The sequence below is a fragment of the Nannobrachium achirus genome (assembly GCF_963921795.1).
Source record: "Nannobrachium achirus genome assembly, chromosome: 6".
NCBI lineage: Eukaryota > Metazoa > Chordata > Actinopteri > Myctophiformes > Myctophidae > Nannobrachium > Nannobrachium achirus.
The window spans coordinates 66586981-66610064 of NC_137815.1; the positions used below are offsets into that span (position 1 = coordinate 66586981).

General features: G+C 42.7%; 1 protein-coding gene across 1 annotated transcript in view; it reads left to right on the forward strand.

Moving 5' to 3' along the window:
* Positions 1–23084, forward strand: part of LOC308287454 (metabotropic glutamate receptor 7-like) — a gene marked incomplete at both ends in the record, with an annotated part of 249076 nt that overhangs the window by 223750 nt on the left and 2242 nt on the right. Inside the window, one exon of the mRNA XM_080728627.1 lies at positions 16345–16591. Coding sequence (XP_080584753.1) covers positions 16345–16591 — 247 coding nt within the window. The remainder of the gene's footprint in view (positions 1–16344; positions 16592–23084) is intronic.

Consider the following 23084-nt stretch of genomic DNA (forward strand, 5'->3'; position numbering starts at 1 on the left):
AATGATGAAGTATAGGTGTATATGAGGCTTCAGTTATCGCGTATCTCTGCCAACATTATCCTCATACAGTTGCAGGGTTGTTTTGTTTTTGTTCTAGAAAGTAAGCTGAGGGAGAGACAGCTAGTGCAGGGGAGACAACAGAGAAAAGAATGTGTCTTTGATTTGATTAGGGCTGTCACCATATGAAATTTTACATGACGATTGATTGTCACTCAAATAATTGCTATTAACGATTTAATTGTGTTTTTGTCGTTGATAATTACATTATCAACGACAAAAACACTTCTGTTTGGCTTTTAGGCTTTGAAGATGCACAAAATAAATACACAAAGACATTACTGACATATTTGACAACTTACTACTTAAAAAATAACATTTATAGTGGAAATAGCCAATCTACAAGCTCTGCGTTGTGAGCTTCTAGATGAGCTATTTCCACTATTTCTGAAAATGTATGAAAATTTTTCAGCATTCACGATTATGACGATTATGACAAAATAATTGCGATTATGTCAAATAATTGCGATTAGACGATTATGTAATAATTGTGACAGCCCTAGATTTGATCCTGATGGGCCAGATTGAGTGGGGTCTAACTACAGTAAACTGTCCCTGGACGCGCACATTCAAAAATGTGAATCCTTGAGAGGCGTGCAGAGATATCTTTGATTGGCTGAGGGATTTAAAATGTTTTATCTTGGGTTTTGGGTTTCTTTTTACCCCAGGGGAAAGGAAACCAAGCACTCAAGTGGGAGTCTTAACTTCTTAAGAAATGCAGGCATGTCTAAGTAAGACACATGCTGTAGATCCAAGGCACTCAAAGATGCCACCAGGAAGGAAAATACAATATGTTTAAAAAAAATCCTTTATTGTAGAGTGTAGCCCTACATTAAAGTCGACATGTTTGTACCACAGGCAACTGATCTTCACGAGGGCATAGAGGGTTCACCCTTAAAGTATACGTATAACTAAGGACATAGATGGCAGTCACAGCAATGGCATTTAAAGATGCAATCTGTAAGATGTCAAACTCGGCTCACAAGCGCCAAACCTTTGACTGCTGAGCCAAGGCAGCAGCTGTGTTGTAGCAATATTGTATCAACATATACTCTACCATATTGGTTAAAATACGTTGTCCTTCACTAAAAGTATTATGTATTGCAGCTTTAACCCATTTAGGCCTAACCTATAGTTAGGCCTAAATCAGAAATTAGCCTACAAAAACATGTTTTTTGCTACATACTGTACATGTACTGTAAGCCCCTCCCATACACTAAAATGTGTACCCGGCCTGAATGGGTTAAATAATCAAATAGATACAGTAATGTATAGAGAAAAGGTAACATCAAGAAAATAATAATCCCAGATAGAATACTCCTACCAAGAAAGGGGAAAACAAAATCACAACAAAGGCAGCAAGTAAACCCAATGCTCTCATTGAGGCCTTGATATTTCAAGGCATCTAAATTGACTTGTCTCCTTCCCCACGGACTGCCCAGTGAAGACCTCAAGCTCTTAATACAGCTAGTGGTGTGATGGAAAGCAATAGCACTTCTATTTTGCCACAGTTTGGAATTGCTATTTGCACCATTTCATTCACAGTCCTAGTCCTGAGGCGAGCTGCACACACACTCACACACATTTATTCCTAAGCGCTTTGAGCAATGTCTTGTAAAGCTTTTCATTGTGAGAACTGCGGATAGCACGCATGCACGTACGCACATTATTGCATGCTATTCTTTGCCTTTACGGTAGAAAGGCGTTCCAGCAACGCCTTGTACTTTGTCATGTTAGAATGTTATCAATACCGTTGATAACCTGTACACATGTGACATGCACAAATGACAACTGGCATTTAGTATAAAACATATACGTTTTAACGCTGTTCAATACTGTATAGCACACACAGCGACACACAACAGTGTAAGGTAACTAAGTACACTTACTCATGCTGTATTTTTACATTACTTGGGGTATTTTTTACTTTACTTGAGTATATATATATATATATATATATTAGGGCTGGGATGCGATAAAAAAAATGTATTGAATTAATTACAGGCTTTGTAATTAATTAATCGCAATTAATCGCATTTTAATCGCATAATAATATTTGACCCGAGAAGCATTTTTTTCCAAGTAAAACACATTTTGTTGTACGAGTGAATCAACGAGTGAGTTTTTAAAATCAAAATTTCGCATCCACTGGGCCAAGCAAAGCGCTCTGATCGGCTACTTCTCCCTTTGCGTTTGTTGTCTTTCGGCCTTTTGAAAATAGCAGATTCACAAGCTTGTAAATCAGCTACTTACAAAAGATGTTTTATACATTTAATATAGGTCAGTTTTCCAAAAATCTTAACCCAGAAGGCAAATAGTGTTACTTTATGGCATACATGTTTCCTAGGGGTATTAAGGCGTGCTGAATCCAAATCTACTGTATGACCAGCTCAAAAATGGCCGCTAAGCCCTCAAAATGGACCATTTAATGATGGCGGCCACCACTATGCTGAAACCAAAAAGTGCCAATCGGCTTCCAAGCCACTTTCATGCTTGTGTGTGTGTGTGTGTGTGTGTGTGTGTGTGTGTGTGTGTGTGTGTGTGTGTGTGTGTGTGTGTGTGTGTGTGTGTGTGTGTGTGTGTGTGTGTGTGTGTGTGTTTGCTTAGACATGGTCTGCATGTGTGTGGTGTGGGGCTGTCATTTTGCTCTGTTGCTGTTGGTAGTCATGGTTGCCAGTTCCCACCTGATGTCATTTGGGAGTTCAGACTTATCCAGACCATAATGAATAACTGATAGCTTGCATAACGTCTTCAGGCTAGGACTTAAATCTAAGATGTACAGGTTATCAGACATTGTATAGTATGCTGTGTATCCTCCAAAGATGATGATACGATCTCCCACCATGCAACAGCCCATCCCACGCATCCTACAGGGGTCTTTCCCCTTGGCCTCAACCTGCTTCCAGGAAAGGGTCTCTGGACTGAAATTCCACAGATCATTGAAGTGCTGTTTACCATTCCAGCCGCCAAATACGTACAGCTCTCCATTGTAGGCAAAGGCTGAATGACTTGAACGTTCTTCTGGTAGAAGCTGTGCAGAAGGTGTCTTCAGCCAGCAGTTGGTCTCTGTGTCAAACACAGTATTGTTGTTTAAATTCCCCTGGCTCCCCCAGCCCCCAAATACAAATATCTTTGTTCCAATGATGGTGGCAGAGTGAAGTGATGAAGCAGGCGGTGGAGTTCCCCTGGTGTTAATTAAAGACCAGACCATTGTGCTGGTGTTCAACTTGTACATGTCATTAGTATATTCTTCAGTCAGCTGGGTGGTTCCTCCATACACATACATGACCTTCTCCAGGACACAGACAGAGTGCCACCTCCTTGCTTCTGGAATAGACCCAGAAATATTGGGTTTGAACCAGCTGTGGGTGTCAACATCAAAGGCATAAAGTACATTGCAGTAAGGATACCATCCTCCCCAGATGTAGGCAATCTCTTCTACCAGCACAGCTGTGTGGCCATAGCGCCCGGAGGGAACCTCAATGGGACATCGTCCTCTTCCATTTGTCACTGGGGGCAACTTCCTCCAACGCAAAGACACTGTGTTGAAGATGTGGACTTCAATCTGATCCCTGTTGTTCTTGTAGCTGTTGACTCCTCCAAATGCATACATCTTGTGTCTGACTACCACAGCAGCATGGTAGGGATCCTTAGGTATTCCTTTCAGATCTATTGTCCAGAGAAACATCTCACACACCAGCAGCACCGCGAATCAGTCAAACAAATCTACAGGTTGTTAAAAGTCAGTTGAATTAGTTGGAATAGTTGTTGAATGGCATTTGGTTTATTGGACGTTAAAGTTCATTGGTTGTGATGACAATGTTGTGATGTCACTGCGTGATGACATTTCGATCCATCCATACCAGTACAGAGGCCTGGTGGATCCCAGGCAACTAAGGAAGATGGTTTATGTGGCTAAACTGACATGATTACACCCACACACAATGTGAATATTATGCAGTGTTGAAATGACTTATTACCTGAGGCAGATTATGTCTTCTAAATCCTAACAGTTTCCTGAAAAATGTTGCTATGTGAGTGCGGCTCAAACCAACATTGTAATTACTAGAGGTTTGTGCCTGATTATAGTGAAGTGAAACGTGACCAATCATGGAAATTGGCCCACTTATAGTCTGGACAAAGTGTCATGTGAAGCTAGTGGGGTCCACTTCCAATTTCCGACATGCTGCCATTCAGACATGGCCCTTATATACACTATGCCTGAATATTATGACATCACCCTTTATGGTCATATTAGAGCGCACTTATTGATGGTGATGATGACGTCATCAGGGGTCACTCTGTGTCTTTCCCATTGGATGACGTCACTCCGTGATAAAGTTGGTTGGAAAAATAATCACCAATATGACAATTTATACATTCATTTTAAGCCGTTTCTAATCAATTCGAGGGCTTAGCGGACATCTTTGAGCTGGGCATACAGCAGATTTGGATTCAGCACACTTTAATACCCCTAGGAAACATGTATGCCATAAATTTAACACAATTTGCCTTCAAGACTTTAAATAAGCACCTTTTCTGAAATCCTGCCTAGTATAATTTCTAACTTGTGAAATGGGACATTCTGAATGATGAGTACTTTTACTTTTGTTACATTGATACTTTTACATAAGTACAACATGTGAGCACTTCTTCCATCACTGGCGACACACACACACACACACACACACACACACACACACACACACACACACACACACACACACACACACACACACACACACACACACACACACACACACACACACACACACACACACACACACACAAACAAACACACACACACACACACACACACACACACACACACACACACACACACACACACACACACACACACACACACACACACACACAGGTAGAATAAATGTTGTGGAAGGTATTATTGAGCCTGGCAAGGTGTCTGCTGCTGGGTTGTGTCCTGAGGGAGCCTCATTAGAAAGGACCATGAGAAGCCATCATTTATCAAGCGAGTGGCAGAGAGCACCTCTGGGATGACTGCCTTACGCCACACAGCACACGGGCCAGGCAGGGCCAATAAGTGTCTGCTGGTGACAGCCACTTTACGGCACTTAGAGCCCGCCCGGGACGACCGCCGTGTCCCACATAATTATGACTATCGAGACAGCAACATTTACACTCCAAAAGTAGGCAGGGACAATCTTATTACGTCACCTGGCGGGAGGGGGAGGAGGGGGGGATCCATTTGCAATATGTTGTCCCCAACCGAAGGGAGGCGGTCACCTTATGCAGAGGGGACCGTTTTTTTCCCCAAAATAGGACGGCAGTGTGACATTAATTTGACCTTTTGGACATTTAGCGGACAGTCAGATATTGTAATTAGACTTTAGCCATTGAGTATGGCTATGAGTAAATTGTGGGAAGCAGTGTCTTGTGGGATCAGTGTCTTGTTGGGATCAAATATGTGACTTTTCATTTACTGGTCTCTCCTCAAGTGCCTGCTGTCTAGTCCTTTCTATTCTCTACCGTCTACTAAATCCAATTTACAGTATTGCACAGGCTCAAATGACCCGCCACAACATGCACAGACAAAACAGATCCCTGATTTCATTAGTATGTTTGGCCATATACTGGCATGCAAATATATTGGTCCTTCCGCTGCGCAAACCAAGTTTGAAGTTGGTCGGCCCCATTTATGTACATCACCAAATATGGGCATAGATCAACAAAAAAAAATATTCCTGTGTGTGGCATGGCTGCGACTCACCGCTCCAAGACATGGGTCAACTGCGGAGAACACATTTCGCATACACCAATGGACGTATGTGACAAGAAATAGTAGGACTTTATAGTGACATGCCTATAGGGCATATTGGGTTTGTTTATGAATATGTCTGAGTCATAGTGACATCTGGTTTGTTAATGGTTATGCCGGCCGGTATGCCGCCCATTTTAATACCAGGGACTGAACAGACCAGATCATTGGCAGTTTCCAGCTCCAAATCAACGGACTGTAGGCAGAGTTTTTGTGAGCATAAAAAGTATGATTTTATAGTATGGTTTACATAGAAGTCAGTCAATTGTCTTTCACTTATTCATGTTGTATATTTAATTTATGTATTCCTTCAATATCTTTCATCACAATTGGGTTTGTGGGATGGGGGGGCTAAAGAAAGCCCCCTCTAGCCCCCCTGGAGCCGCCTTTGCAAGGTAACTACACAACCCACACGTCTACCAAAGTGGTTTGGCCCTTTAAAGAGCTGCAGCTGAACAAACCCTTCATAGCTGTGACCCTGTGACACAAGGGATAATCTCCATATATACAGTAGGGTTCTCAAGATCTCCATGTATAAGCCAAAATGCCTATGGGTGTCCCCATGCATACGTGGGATTTTTAACTCCCCCGGAATGTTCGTAACAGCCGTGGTACACAGTAAAATTTAACCATGAGAGTGTGCAAATGGAACCAAGTGGACCCATAAAGGCCAGTGAAGTCTGCTGAATATCCCCATCCAGATCAAACATCTCTGTTTTCCTAAGGATTTATGTGTAGTGTGCGCGCGCACACTCACACTCACACTCACGCGCACACGCACGCACACACACACACACACACGCACGCACGTGTGCGCGCGCGCACACACACACACACACACACACACACACACACACACACACACACACACACACACACACACACACACACACACACACACACACAGCTGTCTGCTTTGTTCATAATTGAAACACTCTCCCTCAGAGCTAGGATACACGTTCTTTCAACTCTTGACTGCAGTTTCCTCGTCAGATTGGTGGCTGATGTTCCATGTTGTTTTCCTTTCTGCTCTGCTCTCTCCTATCCATCTTTTTCCTCTTGTTTCTCCTCATCTCCACTCAGTTTCTAGCCTATTGCTCCGCTCTGTTCTGTTCTTCCTTCGATCCTCTCCACTCCCTTGTTACAACTTCATTTGTCGCTCTCCTCTCCTCTCCTCTCCTCTCCTGCCGAGAGCCAGATGTCTATCAGAGCATGATGTGCTGCATCCTCTTGGCAATTGTACAGTTTGTATTAATGGGCCTTACCTGTATATTAGACCTGGATATTTATATTGGATAATAATTCATAAATATCAATAATGGATTGCTTAATTGCTTAAACATGCAGTTGCCGCGCAGTTAGAGAAACTCATTAGAAGACGTTATTATTTATAACTTTGGTTCTGCCGTTTCAAAGAGTTAATAAGGAATGCCGCCGTACCAGACAAGGAAGGATTGGTTGTTTTTGCTGCCTAATGAAGTCTGTGGAGGAGGAGGAGGATGAGGACGGAATATCAAGTTTGGCTGTGCCAAACTGCTGCTATAGTCAAAGTGTTGTTCTTGAGGTAAAAAGTTAACCGTAGAAACACGAAAGAAACGTTGGTTATGACGAGAGGACTGATTAATGTCAGAGTGTTTGTGTCGAGTTGTCCCCCCCTTGCCCCCCCTGGTAGATCTTCACACAGACAACTCGTGGATGCGCTCCTTCTCTGTACACACACACACACACACACACACACACGCACGGACGGACGGACGGACGGACGCATGCACGCACGCACTACATACATACACACACACACACACACACACACAAAAAAAAAGAAAAACAGCCTGCACAAACATGGTGCATGATCTGTGCATGGGCGTGCATGATCTGTGCACTATAAATTACATGGAAGTCTATGGAGATTTATGGCAGGGAAAACCCAAAGAAGGCATATTTAATTGGCAGTAAACAAGTTAAATTGAAATACATGCGGTTCAAAGAGGGACATGTTTAAAATGTGGACAGCGCAACAATTTCAGGTTTGTTTGACGAGGTGGCTATGTTTGTGAGAGGTGTTGTGAGAGAATGTAATTGTAGCTAAACATTCTACTTTAGTTTTGCCTCTACTTGCTTGAATGTATACTGGATGCTGGATGAGTTGGCTTTGATTTGAAGGGAATCAAGTCCATGATTATGTAGAACTAGGACAGAAGTGTGTTTCCTTACTGAGAGGCCTGATGTTGAATTGGCTAATTCTACTCTAGGTTTGATATCTTTGATTTTAATGATGCGCTTTCTAATTTTAGCAATGGAACTGCAGGCTGGGCCTGGAAGATTTAAATATGTGTCTAAATCTCTTGATCATCTTGAGGAGAGGAAAAGCCCTGGTCCTGATAGCATCAGAGGGGAATGATTGAAGCGTTGTGCCAGGCAACTGTATTTTATTTTCCTATATTTATATATTTTTTACCGACATTTTCTTAGGCAGTTGGCATCGGCATCCCTTATTGGCCAACCCAACCCATCAGCTTCATAGATTGGCTGAACTATGTGTCACTTTTGTGCTGTGTCACATTAGCTGTGCACATTAAAACTCCATTCTTTTACAATGCAATGCACAAGATGTCTCCATGTGTCTGTCTGTCTGTGTCTCTCATATTTATGCCCCTCAGCAGGTGTACAGTACGTCATCAACATGTCAGCAGGTTCTGATGACCATCCATACTTAGAAGAGCAGCAAGGGCAGGTCTTCACTCGGTAGAACCAGTAGAATCCCTAGAAGCATACCCTAGTTTATCATAAATAATGGGACCATAATTTATTAAACTCATATCATGATAATTGAACCAAATACTTTAAAGTAACTAACGATTGAAAACATGAAAACTAATACTAATACTAAGCTAATAGAATCAAGTGTAAAGTCTGGCCATTACCTCATTCACTTGAATGGAATGTTTCTGCAGCCATTAGGAGGGGAACTAGGAGCCATTAATGACAACTGCAGGGGAACAGCTCTTCCTTATTGGCCTAATATTTATTGCCTATATATGGTCTTATCGTTGTTGTCAGGTGGAAACCTTGTATGTCCAAAACCTTTCCTTTTTTTTTATTTTATTTTAAACAATTGTGACAATAGCCAATCTACAAGGCAAGCACACAATGCCTTGCATGCGATGTGTTGTGTGCTTGTAGATCTGCTATTTTCACTAGGTTTGTTAACATACTGTACCTACCTTGCCTGGCTTTGATGCTGCAAAGACAACGGCATGCCTCCTTCATCCCAGACAATGTAAAGTAGAACAGCCACCCTGATTGATTCCCTGAGAGTTGCAATTGCAAGCAACGGGACGTGTCTATTTCTGGTTTGCAACACCAGCTCACAACTATTTCTCATGTAGCTTTCAAGCAGTGCTCAACTGTCTTGGCTTTTTTTTTTATTCCTCATAATTTGTGCGCACCCAGCAGAGCTTAATGTTGCACTTCCTGCTGGGAAGTTCCTGCTGTTACATAATTGTTGTAATTTAGTTAAGGGTCAAATTTATGCTATTGTGTTGGTTGCCAAAAATAAACAAGAGCAGTCTGTATTGTCACCTTCTGAATAATGTTTTGAAGAATGAAATATGCTTGTAACTGGGAAACACTTTAAATGAACCCTCAATTACACAGAGACAATCGGCAGTCATTTAAGCCCATTTTGCTCAACTTGGGCTCAGTCCTTGCTGCCAGACACCTTGCTGTGCTTTTGCTGAGACAGATGAGCCACATTTGCTCTAAGGGGGTTGGGGAGTTAGCGGAGCATCGTCATTTATAACAGTGGTCTCACCACATATAGTACAGTACAGTAGCTGGCCTCAACTGCTGTGACACGTTCTCTTTTTCGCTTAATGTAGGAGATTTTGCTGCATGGAAAGGCCTTCTTGCAGTCTGGTTCTATTACCTCATACCTCACATAGTGCTCAGTATGTTAAAGGTAGGGTAAGTGATTTAATCTAATTCAAATAATAACAAAATGGTCCTATGTTCTGATAATACTACTATAGAGTGTTTGGTCCATATTTGGACTTCAGCCTTATAGAAAAAAGCAGTTTCAGTTTTGGTGGAGGAGACAGGTTTTCCTCCAGTCAGGATAGAGTTGAGACTTCCTCCAATCACGGTCGAGTGGGGGTGGGCCTTATGCACACCAAGGCCTGCCCCCACTTGATCATGATTGGAGGAAGGCCCCCGCCTGTCACCTCCATGAAAACTGAAATGTAAATGAAATCACTTACCCTACCGCCTTTTGCATCATATTTGATACATTCAGTTCTGAGCCCTCTAGGTTATCTGTATGGTAAATATATATTCCTCGCTGGGAGCTTGTAGATCTGCTATTTTTGAAAAATCATGAACATTTGTGCAAGTCTTTGAATATGTTGACCCGATTCTATAAATGTCTTCTAAATCCTTCTTCTAAATCAGTGGTTCTCAAACTTTTTCATGTCAAGGACCACCAGAATTACATGTATTTGGCCGCGGACCCCCGTCTCAAAATATTATCAATCAGGGACCCCACAGAAGCAAATGTTTGAGTTACAAATGTTCACTTTTAAAAAGACATATTCAAAGATTTGCGAAAATATTTCACGATTTTTCAAAAATAGCAGATCTACAAGCTAGCTTAGTATATCTGCTATTTTTTAATAGTTAAAGCATAATGGGTTAAAAACAAGTACCGCCCATCGCTGGCTGTCTGGCTCCCAATCCCTTGTCAAAGGAGACCAGGCCCACCGACCGGATGCCATTTCTGGCCTCCGTCTTTAGAAAGTGAGGGGATGGGAACTGAGTATTATTTTCTGGCTAAACGGTTTATCAGTATACTGTTCCAGGTTTGTATACAGTATAAAATTACTTTAAACCAACTGATTTAAGCCAGTAGTGGGTCTGCTTTGTGATAGAATAGAATAGAATAGAATAGAATAGAATAGAATAGAACAGGGGTCTTCAACGTTTTCAGGCCAAGGACCCCTTAGCTGAGAGAGAGATGAAGCAGGGACCCCCAGATTCCATATAGTTCCATCGTTTGACAGCAAATGATCAGTGTATTTTGGATTCATGTCAATTTGTGTTTTCAGATATTTAACCACTTGAACCGTCAATAGGCTATAATAAACTTGACCTTTCACTCTGTACTTAGTCTGCTCCTTTTTCCCCTCTACACCAAACATCTTTGCCGAAAATAGCTGAGCTTGTAGATCTGCTATTTTTGGCTAAAGTTCTCAGAATGGACGTTAGGGTTCAAGTGGTTAATATTAAAAAGGAGAAAAAAGGTTTCTATCACACAAAGATTTGAAGGACCCCCTGTAGTAACTCTGAGGACCCCCTAGGGGTCCCGGACCCCCTGTCGAAGACCCATGGAATAGAAAACACAATACCAAAATGACAAACACTAAGGAATGGGGCAGGGGTTGACACTAAGGTCTCAGAGGCACTTGCCCATCGGGCAAGTACAGGTCATGTTCTACTTGCCCGAAGGTAATGCCCACTTGCCCGAAAAGTAAATCGTCCTTTATAAAATGATAGGTATGATTTTAATTACCGCTCAATTTAACACTTATTTCTTTACTTTCTGGGCCTGTGAGATAAAATGTCATACCTCAATACCTCCAAATCCAAATACCAAATACTTTAGCTATGATTGAATATGTCTATGGGTTCACACTTGTTATTTTTTATTTCTTAAATGTAGCAACAGTAAAAACAGCACATTATAGGTAAATAGTGCTCTTATTTTACATTCCACAGACCAGAAGACACAGCGCACTGGCCACGTTCAGGTGTTTAGACAGATATCTCATGTTTATAGACATTTGTGTCCCCTCTCAAATGAGCACTTGCCCTGTCGGGCAACCTGAAAGCCAACTTCACCTGCCCTGACGTTTTATTTACCTGCCGGGGGCAGGTGGGCAAGCCTTAGTGTCAATGCCTGTGGGGCATGGCAAATCAGAAAGCAGAGTTTTTATGTATTTATTTCCTCAACGCTGTATTTGTTTTGCACACCATAATCCAAATATAACAGGGCAGCACTCTATAGAGCTCACTCTGTCTCGATCTGTTTCCTGGCAAGTTGTAGTAAACAAACTAGGCTACAAACAAAGTGTAACTGTGGTTGGTGCACTGACTGACTGCCGGTGTTTTTCTCAGCCTACACCAAACCTGTCACCATGCCGAGACTGGAGTAATGATGAGTCCTTCCCCCTATTTAGGGAAATCCTAAGGAACTAATTAATAGACTTTGTTTATGCCCACTCCCCTACTCCCCACTGAGCTCAACGTGCCATGAAGCTCATGGAAAAGACAATAAAACAATGACATGCAAACTACCTCGCTCATCAGGTAGCTAATGAGACTGCTTCGTTTTCCTTTGAAATCAGTTCAAAGTCACTTCTGTTGCAAGTTCCACGAGGCGGTATTCTCTGGACATGACAGATTTTCTCTCATCTTTCAGTTTTTTTTCCACTGGCACAACCCAGGGATGTCGACAGATATCCGTGGTTTTGCACTGCAGCTCAGTTTGTACAGGATAGCAGGGGGAAATCAGTGTTGGATGGTTTTCAAATCCAGACTTTTGCGAGTTTTCTAAACTGGTTGTCAACTCCAGTCATGGTGGTAGTTAGTTGCTGTTAGTATGTGTCTCCGTTATGGTAACAGGTCACCTGGGCAATAGGGACATCTGGGCACCTCATGTAAATTGGCTATTTTGTCAAAAACGTTTAAAAAACTTATATCCAGTCATTGTGGGGCATAAACAAGAAGTTGAAGGATAAAATGAAGTCTGATAATGATGTATCATACATGTTCACAGCATGTATGATAACTAAGACCATCTACATTTTTTTTACATTTTGGACAAAATAGCCAATTTTACATTGAGGTGCCCAGATGCCCTTAGTGCCCACCTGACCTGTATACCATCCTCAGTTATTCACATAAATGGGGATATCACAAGCTGTTGCTTCTTGATATGCTGGCATTGGTGAGAAACTCTCTGAGAATATGTGTGTCAGATAAGAGGAGGCATGTGGTCGTCTGCTCCCTCCAGCAGTCTGGGATCGGCAGCAACTGGGACCATATATGAGGGACTTGACAATTATGATTAGATTTGATTAGATTATTATCTTCACCAAGCCAAAGCCCGGGGACGGAGATTATATTTGACACAAACACACCCACCCACGCATGCACAATTTTATACAAACACACCCACGCATGCACGCACAATTTTATACAAACACACCCACCCACGCACGCACAATTTTATACAAAAACACCCACACATGCACGCACGCACGCACGCACGCACACACACACACACACACACACTTAAGCAGAATGCACTAGATTTACGGTAAATGGATATTGCAGGTACATACAGTACATCCAAGCGAACACACAACACCCGCACTAGCATGCGCTCAAGTGAACATGCAGATTAAAAGATCTCCAGGCCTGATTACTTTAAGCCCAATTAATGTGCTGTCTTTGGTAGTGTGTCAGCTATGTGACGAGTGTTATGTCATCTTATCAAGCACTTATCAGACAGAGAAGGACCTCTGGTTCTTATCTGGCAGTGATAACCAACTGGAACTCTGCTTTACACACTCTCCTTGTTGTGCTGTTATATCACCTCTATTCTATGCAAGCCTGTCTATCCCTCCAGGATAAGGAGTAGATTGGTCTAGTAGGAAATGGGGGTACATGGCACGCGCATAGGGTGGATTTTTTCCGCCACCTGTTTTTTCTTAATCCTTAAAGGGTATATTTAAAGATTCTGCCAGGTATGCCAGGCTGACATATCATCCCAAGGGGTTAATTTTTAATGATTTCTTGCACCTACCCATTCCTATGCAGGAAAAAAAATCTTCTTTAAGTAGCATGTGAGGGGTCTAACTCTGAATCCATTGCAAGCATTTGTTTTGCACGAAAAACATTCCTTGTGCTAAAAACGGCCCCACAAAACTATGGTGTTTTTGAGTCAACTTTTTACAGTTTTTTGGGGTCCATTCTTGGATCCAGAATCATGAAAAACCCCTAGTTAGACCCCTCACATGGTACTTAAAGAAGATTTTTTTTGGGGGGGTCTTTTTTCCTGAATATTGTAGTATACAGGAACGATATTTCAGCCTGTTATCTGGCAGAATCTTAAAATATACCCTTTAAGGATTCAGAAAAAAATAGGTGGTGAAAAAATGCGAGTGGACCCCCCTTTCCTAATAGATGTTTGTGTGTGTGCGTGCGTGCGTGCGTGCGTGCTGGTCCATGCTTGTCGGTGTGTGTGTGTGTCTGCGAGCGTGCACAATATGCATTTTGTGTGTCTATATGTATGTGCACCTCCAGAAAGCATTGCTTGTTTTTCTTAACCTTGGGTAATTTGTGCACGGTGCATTATAGGCATTTGTTGCATGCTTTTGAAGTATTCATGTGACTTTTAAAGTGGCTGCCTGCAGTAGATACATGTTGTCCCGTACTACTCGTCTCCAATGGCCAATTTGTTGAGTGGCCAACGGTCGGAGAGGCAAATTAAACTTTTCTCTTAATTTCATTCGTTCAACATTAAAGTTATACCATGTAACCTTTTTTATAAAACAAATCTTAAAATTGTCCTAACTGTTAAATCGCTAAAGTTTTAGAACACCCACTCCGTTATTTTCAGCTTCTAGAGCCTTAATCTCTTTATATGTTTTCTATGATCCTGGCCGGGGTCCGGTTTTTGCGGAAAAATAACGTCATCTATACGTTGGCCAATCACATCGCGGATCATACACACATGATACACTACCGGCCAATCACAGCTTATCTGCCGTGTCTTCAGGAAGTAGCCTTGCTCAGCTACAGTGTTTAGCATGGTGAAGGATTCTTAACCTCTTAATCCCCAAATCCTGGCCAGAAAATTACGTTCTACCATGCGTTCTACACCTCCACGGATTCGTATCGGTCGCGGTGGTTTGCGGCGCCGCTCCGGTGGTCCGTGGCGGTGGTCCGCGACGACTCCGGGCGAAAAACGGCCGGAAAAAGCAATACCGCTACTGACCACTAGTTTAGCAACTTACACAGTATAGCTTTAAGACCTATGACTGCCTTGGGAGTTCAAAACAGTGGTAGAAAAAGTACTTAAATGTTTTGAGTAAAAAGTATCAATACTGCAATGTAGAAATATTCTGTTAAAAGTAAGAGTCTGGATTTCAACATATAATTGAGTAAAAGTACAAAAGTACTGGTATCAAAATGTACTTCGAGTACCAAAAGTAAAAGTGCAAAATGTTTGAAAATAGACAATCGACAAGCTCACAACGCGTCGCAGGATTATCTATAGTTATTATCCAACTGGCCTGATGCCATGACGACATATTGAAGTTGTCTGTACTATTTTTGGCTAAAGTCAGAATAACAAGTTCAAGTGGTTCATATAAAAAAGGAGAAAAAAAGTCACACAAAAATTTGGAGGACCCCATGTAGTAACTCTGAGGACCCCCAAGGGGTCCCGGACCCCCTGTTGAAGACTCCTGACATAAAGTATCATGCGTCAGGTGTTCACAGGGCAGCTGTAACACATAAAGACCGTGGGGGATGAACTCTGTGAGACCTGCTCTGGGGACACCATTATAGCATCGGCCAAAAGCCTTGTTTATGCATTCAGTCCAGGCGATATTTAGCCTGCTATTGGGTTCACGAGGCCATGGCTTTGACAGCAACCTGCAAAACACACATTGCATGAAACATTAATGCCGCGCCGCAGCGGGCTGCCATTGTTCTTTCTGCACTGGGCTGAGATAAGGTACACACAGGGGCAAGTCTAGAAAGAAAAAAAAAATAAGTATGGCAACAGTCAACACACACGCACGCACACACACACACACACACACACACACACACACACACACACACACACACACACACACACACACACACACACACACACACACACAAAAAAGGTGGTGTGATTGTTTGTGGTCTGGTCAGATATTTCTTTATAGAGTTACCTGAATTAACTAAATGGTACACTACATGAAATTGAGGCATTTATGTTTAACACTGTGAACGGTCCCTTACAAATGACATTTTACAAATCTCTGCTGTTGGGCCGAAACCTCCAAAATGTTCATTCCGGAACTCATGGCTGCCAGCACGGCTACTGCTTGCTATGTGTAGTGTGAACGGAACTGGGTGGGTGGGTGGGTTCATTGACCAAAGGGCTTTTTACTACTTTTCAATGGTTCAATATTATTTTAACCAACACACAGACATAAGGGCGTTCAATAGCCCTGATTTATGCCAAAAAAATCAAAAACCTCAAAAATGGAGTTAAGAGGTTTTGGCCAGACAGTGACGAAATACTCTCTTCCCCCCCCCTAGTCCTCTCGTTGGGTCTCCTCAGCCATTAATACAGTACCTAACATACTTCTCTGCCCACCTCAACTCTCACCTTCTTCTTCCTTCCCCTTGGTGTCTCCTGCTCCTGACAGCTGTACATCCAGACCACCACGCTGACCATCAGCATGAACCTGAGCGCCTCGGTGGCGCTGGGCATGCTCTACATGCCCAAGGTCTACGTCATCATCTTCCACCCGGAGCTCAACGTCCAGAAGAGGAAGCGCTCCTTCAAGGCCGTGGTCACGGCGGCCACCATGATGTCGCGCCTCTCCCACAAGCCTGGCGACAGACCCAACGGCGAGGCCAAGACGGAGCTGTGTGAAAACATCGACCCAAACAGTAAGTATACGTATGCAGGGGTGTCACAAGGGGGGGTGGGGGGGGGGAGTGCATGGGACTGAGTTACTAGGGCCCAAGGTGGAGGGACCTTAATTGTTTTATACTTTAGCTATTGAAAAATAGCAGATATACAAGCTCACAGCACGGCACCGAGTGCCGTGCTGCAAGCTTGTAGATCTGCTATTTTTTTCTTTTTCTTTCTTCTTTTTTTTTTTTTTTTTTTTGAAAGTCGTGAAAATGTGTGCAAATCTTTGAATACAATTATGTACTTTTTAAGTGAACATTTGTAACACAAATTTTGCTTCTGGGGGGTCCCTGGAACTAAATATTTTGAGATGGGGGTCTGTGGCCAAATACGTATCATATTGGGGGTCCTTCACATGAAATGTTTGATCACCACTGACATAGAAACAGGCTTTTTTCAAAAAACCTTAGAAGGATTTGAAATATTCAAAGACTTGCACACATTTTCACGATTTTCAAAAAATAGCAGATCTGCAAGCTCGCAGCATGGCACTCGGTGCCGCGCTGTGAGCTTGTATATCTGCTATTTTCAATAGTTAAAGCACAAAATGTGAGTGAATCCTTGTACCCAGGGCCCAGAACTTGGTGCGACACCCCTGAGTATACGTATGCATGTAAGGATAGGAAATGGAAAGGTGAATGACATCATCCATTCATTATTCAGACATTATTCAGTCAAATCCAGGAAGTGTACTTTTGAGGTTTTCTTAATGCCAAATGATATGCGTAACTTATATACAATGAATCCATTTTATTTTATGTCCGAATCCAATGATGCAGAAAGCAAAGTGAATGCTATTACTTTTTTGAATTAAAAATAAATGGAAAATTAATGAAGCATTTTACTCTTTCAATCGCCAAACTACAGATTATTTGCTATACTTCCTGGATTGATTGTTTTAAAATGTGATTGGCCATGGAAAGGATATTGCTTGCTTGGATACTGCAAAGAAGGTATATCGTCACTTATACAAAACAAACACTTTTGGACATACAAGGTTTCCACCCGACAACAACGATATGCACTCTAAAAGATCCACGTGATTGGTTTCCTGAACTCAGACTTTCGATTTGAAATTTGTCTCTTTACATTTGCACTATAGGCCTACGCACGCACACACACACACACACACACACACACACACACACACACACACACACACACACACACACACACACACACACACACACACTGACGCACGTGTGTGACGTGCGTACGGCCGTACGTGCAAGCATTTGATAAACGTTTTGAGGACTTTGTCTGGGAAACCTATCCGTTGTTGTGGGAAGCCCTTGATGCAATGGAAGCTTCCACTCATCAAGCCCCGGCCAATGAATGCTGCCCACCTTCACACATTGTTCCGTATCATAGAGTATGCTCTGTTTATTTTCACATGCATGCTCAATCGCTGGAATGACTCTCCTATCATCAAACACTTCCAAATGTCATGCAAGCTATTTCTTATCAAAGGCAGCTCCACACAGGCATTTGAAGAGATTTCAAATGAGCTTTAGTTGGAATGTATGCATAGGAAGACTCTGAGAATTAGCACGGTGTGTGTAGCGTGCTCTTCAAAACATTATTCAAGGTCTTCAAAAGAAAAAAACGAAATAAAAATTATAGTTATCCGTAGCCAAAAGAATCTCTCACAGCATCGCTTGACGTTTATCTTCTGAATCGATGCATAATTGCGCACGACCTCTGTGAAAGGAGACCTGTGTGAAGGAGTAAGTGCAAGCTAAAGATAGTCGGCTATGTTGGAGCAGACTGCTATTGTACAACGTCCTCCTACGCACCTGACACCAAGGCTTTAATTAATGTGTTCAGATGTTTCCTGTTTTGAAACATGGATTTGTCACAGGAGTATCATTTCTGTGGCATCTCTTCGCAACAAGTTGGATAAACACTTTCAGATATCTACTTTCAGTACATCCATAGATACTAGCCTGGGATCGTCTCCAATTTCGGGCTTTTGATCAGGTCGGGAGCGGATGGCGTCCTACGTCATTTGGCCGGAAACATCAAAACGGAATCATTTTAACCCAAAACAATTCCCAGCGCTCAATGACATCATTTTAGTACCTACCCAATAAAGCCCTTGATGCGGCGTAGTTTTGCTTCTTTTTTTAACAGCTAGTTTGGTATATCCATCTTTTAGTCCAACTCGCAGCGACTGGCAAGACTACACTCCTCTGGCATTTAGATAGGGATTGGGGAAACAAACGGGGTACCAAAACAAAGCAACGCCGCTTCTGCCATCCAGTCTAGGAAGCCATCCGGTCTAGACCAGATCAAACGACCTGTTTAGTAAACGAGCACCAGGCTTTCCCCCGCGAAAGCCCGGTGACGCGAGGTTAATGCTGTAGATACCTAAACACATCTGTTATGTGGAATCCAATCCTGCTTTCTGTGAGTCTACAGACGAGGAGACATTTTAACAGAATCATGGCTCGCTGGGGTGCTTCTCCACCAAAACCACTTCAGGGTGTCATGTTCAGCCTCGCTCCCCGCTGTAACAGAAAATGACAGCAGGATCAGTGATTCTTCTGAGACCATCAGTGGCTTCTTACTGTGTGTGTTTGAACTCACAGCAGAAAACAGACATTGATTTCTGCACCAGCTGCTCCTGCTTCTCGCTGCAGCCGCACGACTGCACTGCTACTGCATATGACTGAGAGAACAAACACACCTCTCACATCACCTCCGTATCACAAACACTGTGAATTAAATCACAAAAGGGAAGAACTGTCACACATACTTGAATGCTCACAGAAGTTCACAAATTCAAATTGCATGGCTGCGTGATCAAATTGCCAGCTCTCAGTCTAGAGCAGGGGTCTTCAACAGGGGGTCCGCGACCCCCAGGGGGTCCGCGGAGGTACAGCAGGGGGTCCGCGAAATTATTGCTTAAAAAAAAAAAAATGTTTCAAAAAATGTTTTTTTTTCTTTTTTTTCACATTTTTTTTCACATGTTAAAAAATAAATCATGATTCTATCCATTTTGAATAGCTTGAATACATGATTACTATGCAATTGACAGATTGTTGATATTATTGACATTGGTTCTCAGTTAATAAGTAGTATGTTTAGAAATGGTAGTGGTACGGCCCACCCTGCTCGCTGTAACTTGTACATGTTTAAAATAAAAAATATGTCGTAGCCCCGACCCCCCCCCACCCTACGAGGTGGTAGGGGGTCCCTGTTCCATCTCCCCATCAGTTTGGGGGTCCCTGGCCTGAAAACGTTGAAGACCCCTGGTCTAGAGTGTTTGCCACTGTGAGGGATAACTCACCAAATAATGTTTTTCTCCTCCCTCACAGGCTAATGTCATAATTTATCAGAGGTAAGAACACATTCATCTTCTACTACTTACTCTGCTATTAAAAGAATAGATTAATATATTCATGCTTTTATGTAAAAGAAGCATGTACAAGTGGCCGTACCGTATTAACTGAAAAACCAATGTCAATACTGTCAATCTATCAACAATCTGCCAATTGTACAATAATCGTGTATACAAGCTATTAAAAAGAGACATTTTATATATACAAATTATTATTTTTTTCTCTTTTTAAAATACAAATAAAAAATATATACTTTTTTTTTTTTTTTTCAACAATTTCGATTTTCCCCAACATCCCTACGAGGTGTTCTGCAGTGGGTTTTGATGATCAGAGCTCATCAATCAGTACAGTTTTGTCTTTGCGGGGAATCGCTAGCATGTTATCCTCCACATTACAGGGTTTCCTCCCACCCACCACTCAGCATGGTTCACGCTACACATAGCAAGCAGTAGCCATGCTGCTGGCAGACTTGCCATGAGTCCCAGAAGAGCACTAGGGCCATCTGTTGGACTGGACCAACGGATCCATCCCCTCCTGCTCCGCAGATCCCTAACTCCATTTCTCACTTGATTTCATTCTCGCTCATCTCCTTGCTGTCGCTCTCTCCTGACCCAATCTAGAATCTCTTTCCTTTTTTCCCCCAAGGGTCTCAATTTCACTTTGGTGCGTCTCACTGCCTCTCTTTCTCTATTTTCTCCATCTCACCTTTTTCTTTTTCTCATTCTCCCTCTTTCTCGCTCTCTCTCTTGTTGCTCCTTGCTCTTTCCCTTCCTCACCTGGCTTTTTCACCCCTTGAGTATTCATCCATCGTTTCTTTGTATCTATTTGCTTTCTTTCCCTTCTTTGCTCCAAGAAGCTGATATATGACAACAAAGCCTCCTATCTCTCACAGCTCCATCTGGCCTCAGACTCTTTACAAAGCTAAATCTCTCTCATTCTGCCCTCATAAGGCCTATGCTTTGCTGCCTTCTCTCCTAAAGTGGATTCCCTGCACAACAAAGGCTCCAATATATTCCTTAAACTCATATAGGCACTCTCAAAGAGTAACTTAAAACCAACACTTCAATATCTCAACTGCCATTCTCAGTAATCCCCAGATCCCCCACCGGCCACCCCACACCCTAAGTCTTTCCACAGGTGGACTGTCTATAATATTCCCTTCCTGGGTGACTTTAGAACATCCAGATCTCTTGCTACGTGCTGTTGAAGCCTGATTTTGAGGAAACAAGATGGAAATGTAATTCAGTGAAACATCAGAGACCAAATGTAACCTGGACTGGGGTCTGTTTTCCCCCCTCCGTGTCACCAGTCGTCATGGTTGTACAAACTTAGCCTGGAACCAGACCAATCCGCCTGGGAAAAAAGCCCTTGGTGAATATGGGTCTGGCCCCGCTCAATTGTGAATCCATTTCCTCTCCCCCAAAATTTGGGGGAACAATCAGTGCCCAGCATTGGTCTGGTCTAACCAAGTGTCTCCAGAGACATTTTTTTAACCCACCCCTTGGAAATGAAAATTCTGCTCGCGAGTCCAGACTAATATCCGATACGCAGTGAGGAATTACTATGAGCAACACTAGGCTAGTACAAACTGACTTATGGTGCGTTAAAATCTGGATAGTTTGTGCGGTGCGTGATTATATACAAAGTGAATGCAAAGACGAGACGAGCCGCGACGGGGCGCAAACAATCCAAACAGGGTGGCGCGAACGCTGCGAACTTACCCCTGACTCCACCCATTGCGTCCTGACAGCCAGTCGGGGGGTTGTTTTTCCTGGAATGTCTCTCGTTTTCCTGGGTTCGCGTCGCGAAGGAGCATTTTTTTTTGTTTACCAACGTGGACCAAAGGCAAGCGATAGAAAAAAAGAAACAGCTTCAGGTTCGAACGCACCTTTAAACTTTGTCATCTAACCATGGCATCACTGAAAATGTGAGGTATTTTCAGCGAGTGGCATGGTTGTATGACTTAGTATTAGTTAGCCATTAGGGAGTGTACGTTTATTATCCACTAGGGGGGGCTGGTTGACAGATTGTAACTTTTAAAAAAATGTCCTTGCCCCCCCCCCCCCCCAACCTTCAGATTTTCTTTGGTGATCCCCCCTGCGTGACTTGAAGAAAATGCATGGCCCCCCCTCCCCAATAAACTATATATATATATACATACACACACACACACACACACACACACACACACACACACACACACACACACACACACACACACACACACACACACACACACACACAATATAGCACCCTATTTGACAATTGATTGATTGATTGAGGGTACAGAACAGTACAGTTCATTGATACAAGATCAACTAAAAGGACCACAAGAAAGCTTTTGGGATTAAATGTGGGTCTCTTTGTACTCAACTAATACAGAAAGGGTCCATTTGGTTCCACAACACTCAAAACAAAAGAAAGATTGAGCAACTGTGAACTATTTTCCATGATATAAAATCTAAAATCATAGTTTAAAACCAAGCTGTTTCTCCTATACCTCCTTCCCTGCCGAAAGCCTTGTTATTGCCTTGAACTAACAATATTTGACAGATATGACTGCTTATACATTTCAGTCTCAGGCCACATTCTCATACATAATTCGGTAGTCCGTGCGAATTATGGGAGGGAAGAAGTTGCAACATTCTTGCATATAGGATACGTTTGCTCCACTTTGTCAACCGCAACAAGCCTTGCTTAGTCCACGTCTGTCCACGGGACATGTATGTATCCAAGCTGACTAATAATGCATCCTCCATCTCCCTGTGAATATTAATTCTTCAAGTTCAACCACAATGTAACCAGGCGGTGACCAAGCAGGGTACCCTATTTACCTGCGGTCGGAAACGGCGATCAAAAAATAAAACGAGCGGCGGCCAGCAGACTCGCAAAATCTTGCAATAAACCAAACAGCAACTACTTTAGCAAGATAACGTATCTCTCTCTCTCTCTCTCTCTCTCTCTCTCTCTCTCTCTCTCTCTCTCTCTCTCTCTCTCTCTGTGTGTGTCTCTGCGCTCCGCGCATGAAGCGTCTCCATTTGGACATGATTTGGAACAGAGCGAGAGAGAGATCACCTCTTCCTTGGAAAGCCCCACTTCCATGGACTGTATTGTGTCCCTTTTA